Source organism: Nematolebias whitei, chromosome 8 (genome assembly GCF_014905685.2).
Source record: "Nematolebias whitei isolate Nwh7 chromosome 8, NemWhi1, whole genome shotgun sequence".
In the NCBI taxonomy this organism is placed as follows: Eukaryota; Metazoa; Chordata; class Actinopteri; order Cyprinodontiformes; family Rivulidae; genus Nematolebias; species Nematolebias whitei.
Genome location: NC_056505.1, coordinates 27049672 through 27056089, shown reverse-complemented (window position 1 = coordinate 27056089; position 6418 = coordinate 27049672). Strand labels below are relative to the sequence as shown.

The 6418-nt window shown below is 41.5% G+C and overlaps 1 protein-coding gene across 1 annotated transcript in view; it reads left to right on the top strand.

Annotated features, from left to right (window-relative positions):
* Positions 1–5360, top strand: part of LOC119413621 (TBC1 domain family member 10A) — an 11111-nt gene extending 5751 nt beyond the window's left edge. Inside the window, exons 3-6 of the mRNA XM_037680678.1 lie at positions 906–971; positions 1166–1355; positions 3051–3205; positions 4766–5360. Of these exons, the coding sequence (XP_037536606.1) occupies positions 906–971; positions 1166–1355; positions 3051–3205; positions 4766–5239 (885 nt within the window). The 3' untranslated portion in view covers positions 5240–5360. The remainder of the gene's footprint in view (positions 1–905; positions 972–1165; positions 1356–3050; positions 3206–4765) is intronic.
* The last annotated feature ends 1058 nt before the right edge of the window (positions 5361–6418 follow it).

Genomic DNA, 6418 nt, shown 5'->3' with positions numbered 1-6418 from the left:
AGTTTTGACCTTAGACTGGGTTTCGACGTAGGCCTTGGTCCACTACACACGGCTCACTAAAGGCCTAACCACACAAATTGAATCGATCAAAGTTTGTGTCATTGCACCATCTTGATTTGAAGATGATTTCTTTATTTTGAATGTGCTTCTGTTGCATGACATAGTTTGGGTCAAGCTTCAGATGTTACATGAAATTGACTCTGAAGGTAGTACAGTGTATCTGTCTGGGCCACAGCTGTTGGAGACTAGTTGGTGCCCCAAAACTGTGAGAAAAAAATTAACAAATAAAAAAGAGGACGTTTTCGTATGTGTGACAAGTTGACAGCTGCGTTATGATTGGGCAATTTTTTGAAATGACGACCAATTTTTTTTTATATATATATGTACGGCTTGCAAAACTACATTTTAGGCCATGGCATGTGCAGTATTTTTTAGTTGTTGTAGTTGGTTATCTTGTTTGTTTAGTTGAGTTTATGCATGACAGTGATTGAAAGTTATTCAGGCCCCAAACGGGCTGTGAAGCAAGCCCAGATCATCAGCTCTCCACCACTGTGTTTGAGAGTTGCTCTGAGTTGATGCTTGCGATGATGAGCTGTGTTTGGTTCCTCCTAAACGTGATGCTGTTCATTTAAGTCAAACCTCACTACTTTGATCTTGTCTCACCAAAATCTCTTGCTCCAGAAGTCTTGTGGTTCGGTCATATGTAAGTTTATAAACGCAAGTCGTGCTGCCGCCGCTCTTTTTAGTCAAGAGTTTTGTCAATCCTTTCAGACTTGCCATACTTGTTCAGTGTTTTCTAATTGTCCTGTCATAAACTTTGAGATTGAGCGTATTCAGTTTAATTAAAGTTCCAAGTTAATTAAAAGGAGCTGTGCCTTGCCTCACATCTTCATTGGTTTCTGTAGGATGCTTTCTGGGGGTTGGTCCAGATCTGTGAGAAGTATCTTCCTGGTTACTACAGTCCTGGCCTGGTAAGACTCAGTAATGTGATTGTGCATGCTACTAGAAAAAAAATCTTAAGTTCACATAGACAAGCTTCAACAGCATAGGATTGTTGTGGTTATAGTTTCACAATGAAAGAATGTGTATCAGGTTTTGGCCCTGAAAACAGAGGGTGCACTTGTTTTCGTTTCTACTGATGCATTCCTACCTGTGTCTTTTACAGGAAGCTATACAGTTAGACGGAGAGATTCTGTTTGCTCTGCTGCGACGCGTCTCCCCGCCAGCCTTCCGGCATCTAGAGAAACACAAGATCGACCCCATCCTCTACATGACTGAATGGTTTATGTGTGCCTTCTCCAGAACTCTGCCTTGGGCCTCTGTGCTGCGTGTCTGGGACATGTTCCTCTGCGACGGTAATGGCAGCAAACCAGGCCACACTTACACTGGCTCAGGTCATAAAATTAGAATATCATGAAAAAGTTGATTTATTTCAGTAATTCCATTCAAAAAGTGAAACTTGTATATTATATTCATTCATTACACACAGACTGACATATTTCAAATGTTTATTTGTTTTAATGTTGATGATCATAACTGACAACTAATGAAAACCCCAAATTCAGTATCTCAGAAAATTAGAATATTATTTAAGACCAGTTTAAAAAAAAAAGATTTTTAGAAATGTTGGTCAACTGAAAAGTATGAACATGAAGTGTATGAACATGTGCAGCATCAATATTTAGTTGTTGCTCCTTTTTCCTGGATTACTGCAGTAATGCAGCGTGTCATGGAGTCGATCAGTCTGTGACTCTGCTCAGGTGTTGTGAGAGCTCAGGTTGCTCTGATAGTGGCCTTCAGCTCTTCTGAATTGTTGGGTCTGGTGTATCACATCTTCCTCTTCACAATACTCCATAGATTTTCTTTGGGGTTAAGGTCAGGTGAGTTTGCTGGCCAATTAAGAACAGGGATACCATGGTCATTAAACCAGGTACTGGTAGCTTTGGCATGTGTGCAGGTGCCAAGTCCTGTTGGAAAATGAAATTTGCATCTCCATAAAGTTGGTCAGCAGCAGGAAGCATGAAGTCTCTAAAACTTCCTGGTAGACAGCTGCGTTGATCTTGGACCTCAGAAAACACAGTGGATCAACACCAGCAGATGACATGGCACCCCAAACCATCACTGACTGTGAAAACTTGACACTGGACCTGAAGCAACATGTATTCTGTGCCTCTCCTCTCTTCCTTCAGACTCTGGGACCTTGATTTCCAAAGGAAATGCTAAATTTACTTTAATCAGAACATAACTTTGGACCACTCGGCAGCAGTCCCAAGTGAGACGCTTCTGATACTGTCTCTCGTTCAAGAGTGGCTTGACACAAGGAATGCGACAACTGAAACACATGTCTTGCATACATCTGAGCGTGGTGGTTCTTGAAGCACTGACTCCAGCTGCAGTCCACTCTTTGTGAATCTCCCCCACAATTTTGAATGGGTTTTGTTTCACAATCCTCTCCAGGGTGCAGTTATCTCTATTGCTTGTTCACTTTTTTCTACCACATGTTTTCCTTCCCTTCACCTCTTTATTAATGTGCTTGGACACAGAGCTCTGTGAACAGCCAGCCTCTTTAGCAATGACCTTTTGTGTCTTGCCCTCCTTGTGCAAGGGGTCAATGGTCGTCTTTTGGACAAATGTCAAGTCAGCAGTCTTCTCCATGATTGTGAAGCCTACAGAACTAGACTGAAAGCTAATTATCTCAAAACACCTGCAAAGGCCTTTAAATGGTCTAATTAGAGTGTGACACCAAGTGTCTTAAATATTGAACCGTTTCAAAATATTCTAATTTTCTGAGATGCTGAATTTGGGGTTTACATTAGTTGTTAGTTATAATCATCAACATAAAAAGAAATAAACATTTGAAATATATCAGTCTGTGTGTAATGAATGAATATAATATACAAGTTTCACTTTTTGAATAGAATTACTGAAATAAATCAACTTTTTCATGATATTCTCATTTTATGACCAGCACCTGTAATTTAGAAGAGCAGAATATTGAAATATCTTAACTCCAAAGCTGTCTCACCTTAATTATCCTCTCTTTCCTTCAGGAGTCAAAATTATCTTTCGTGTGGGTTTGGTGCTGCTGAGGTACACGCTGGGAACTCGTGAGAAACTGAAGAACTGCCAGGGCCTGTATGAGACAATGGAGCTTCTTCGGGCCATAGATCCTCGATGCATGCAGGAGGGCTTCCTTGTCCGAGAGGTGAGAGCACAGGAACAGCAGGGCTCAATGGTCAATTTTCAAAAAAGGTCAGGGGAAATTCTCCATTTATGTGCATCAAATAAGACAGATGTTTATGACATGACCTCAGCCACAAGTCTTCTTCTGGCCTCTTTTTACCTTAGCTCTTCTGTTGATTTCCATCTTGAAGGTTCATAGCTTGAAGTTCAAAGCGTTGCTTTGGGCTGGATCAGAAAGTCCATGTTTCATGCACAGCATATCTTAAAAAAACTGCTATAATAAACAGCTTATCCTGGTTAACCTTAACCAGTTAACAAATTCTGGGCAAACGCCAAACGAATACATGTGGAGAAATTTGACACCAGTGTCCTGTAGAAATGTATCTCAACTATGCAGTCACCAGGGTGTTTATGGTATTTTACAATATGCTTCATGTTCACAGTGCATGACCTCAGGTTAATGTACAGTAAAAGAGAGGGGTTGTGGCTCTGTCAGATTATAAAACATACACTTTTGGACCTTAGAGAAACCCAAGTAAAACTTGGTGTTTCTACAAAAGTTGAGAAAATTAAAAAAGCCTTTGAACAGATTAAACAGCACTCTCTTATAGAGAGGAATAATTTGTATTGACATTATTGTTGTTGGTTATAAATTATAAACTTGTTAACCTGCCTGCTACAAGGCTCTGGGTACTTGGTTTAGGAAACACATCTCAAAAGATCAAAGTCTTGTCAAAAAGAGTTGGAGCAACCGGTGCACAAAAAGATGCTTAGTTAAACAACAGTCAATCATTCATGCAGAGTTTCTGGGGGGGGGGGGGGGGTGTAGAGCTCACACTGGTGGACTTTAAATGATCCAGCCGAAAATATAATCTAAAGTTTTGCACAACAAAAGTTTGCATGATTTGGGAAAATTAGGGACAATATCCACAACTTAACACTCGATCGTCCAGCAGCTACACGGTGTGCTCTATGTAAATCTGTGGAGATGCTCCACATTCCTTTGTGTTGAGTGTGGATGTCCTGTGTCTATTAGTGATCCACGTTCCTCAGTACTTGTACTAGTTTCTAGTGCTGCTGCTACTGCTGTTGCTTAGTAATACTCAGTACTTGGTGTTATAAATTTAGATCAGTGAAATGTGGATGTTACTGCTTGTTTCAAACGTGATGGATCAGAAAACTCCTGTAGTACTGCAGAGTGTATGTTTCACTGTGTTTTTGAAGGGGGGGGGTACAGTAAGTGTTCATGGACAAGAGCAGAGGGTCTGAGAGTGAATACAACTGAGAGAACAGAGACTGAAGCAGAGCAGGCTGTGTAGTGTCTTTGTCTCCTCTAACAATACTCCCTCTGATATGTAGCCCTGTCTTGTCTGAGAGTGTCTGTGCATCCTCAGCAGCTCACCACCCTTTGACATTTACTCACAAAGTTCACCGTTTGGTCACAAAAGGCTCAAAACTGAAGAAATGACTTCCCGTCAATGGCTGTTCTCGTTTCTTCACCATGCCTTTTGATCATGGACTCTCTGGGGTCGTCTGTGACTTGATGTTGTGTCGTGTTTTTTCTTCTTCTTTCCTTTCGCAGATTCTTGAAATCCCAGTCACAGCGCGAGACGTAGAGAGAGAGCACCACTCCCAGCTCAAACGCTGGAGGAAGAACCGCGGAGAGCTGAACTTCAGACCGCCGCCGAGGATGCACGGCGCTCGCCTCGTCATGTTGGCCGAGCCCCCGCGGCGCCAGGACCTGCAGCAGAACCCCACGATCGTGATCGAGGAGACGCAGCCTCCACAGCAGCTGAAGAAGAACAAGGAGGAGAGGAAGAGCAAGAAGAAGAGCGTGAGGAAATCCATGCCCATCAAGGAGATCCCTAACCCGTACCCTCTCCCCACTGACCCTCGTCCTCCTCCCTCTCCTTCTCCACCACCTTCAAATCCAGCTGACACAGACTCACCTCATCAGCAGGAAGTGCCTCCTACAGACATCCCTGCTGCACAAATATCTGGTCTCCAGAGATCCTCACAAAGCCTTAGCAGCACAGACCAGGATACATACCTGTAGCTCTGAAGCTGTGCATGAGAGAGTGTGAGTGTGTGTGAGGATGACGCACCAGCATGCTACAGTCAGCAACCAACCAGCCTTGCCAAAGTCTCTTGACTGGCCAGCATCCTTATTATTATTATTATTATTATTATTACACTTGTGCTGGACTACTTTTGTATTCACTTTGTTCACAGGTTTGCCTCTGATATTATCAACATCCTCTAAAGTGCTAAAACTGCTCGACGTGAAGCTGATGTTGCCTCTAAACTGTTAAACGTGCGTTTTCAGACTGTCGGCCTTAGTCTCTTGTTGCTGTTGAGTCTAGTTCCTGAGAGCAGCGTTGTCTTTGCACTCTGTGTGGACTTTATTGGGACCTAAGGAAAAATGCAATGACAAAAGCTATGCAGGTTTAGTTTCCTCTCAGACTGAACACTATTAAGTTAATCTGTTAGTGTTGTGCACCGATGTTTGTGGACTCCTAATGGAAACACCGTACGTTTGTACATTTCTTCAGCCGTTACACTTTACTAGATGTTATGTTCACTAGAGGGCAGCCTCGATTCCAGCTGAAATCATTTTATATATTTTTTATTTAAAAAGAACCGCAGCAGTGGTGAGTCACTAAATTTGGGAGACACTGTTTTCAGATATGACTTTGTAAAAATGTCTTAATAGGGAAATGCATTTGCCTAATTGAAAAATGGGTTCAACATTTATCTGTTGCTCATGCGTGCCCTGTTTCTACACAAACGGTCACTTTTTTCAGTTTATTTTGAGCTGGTGTTGCCTTTGTTTTAACTCGAGTTGTTTCAGTGCCAGCCACTTCCAGTCACATTCCACCAGCATCACTTCATGTTGCCTGGACAGGGAGGAGAACACGGGACATTCCTCACTGTTAACATTCCTGCCTTAAAACCTAATCGGTTTATAAACTGTTTTTGCCAAATGCAGATCTGTGTTTTGTGGACATTTGTGCTTCCTGTCAAAACGTGGACAGTGAATGACATTTACATAAAGGTGATGATGATTTTCTCAGCACTACCTGAAAATCTATGTGTGTGTGTGTGTGTACTGTATATGAAAAAATGTGTATATATTTATATGTATATATTTATGGATATTATATATATAATATATATACTTTATGTATATATATACATATATATATATATATATATATATATACATACATATAAA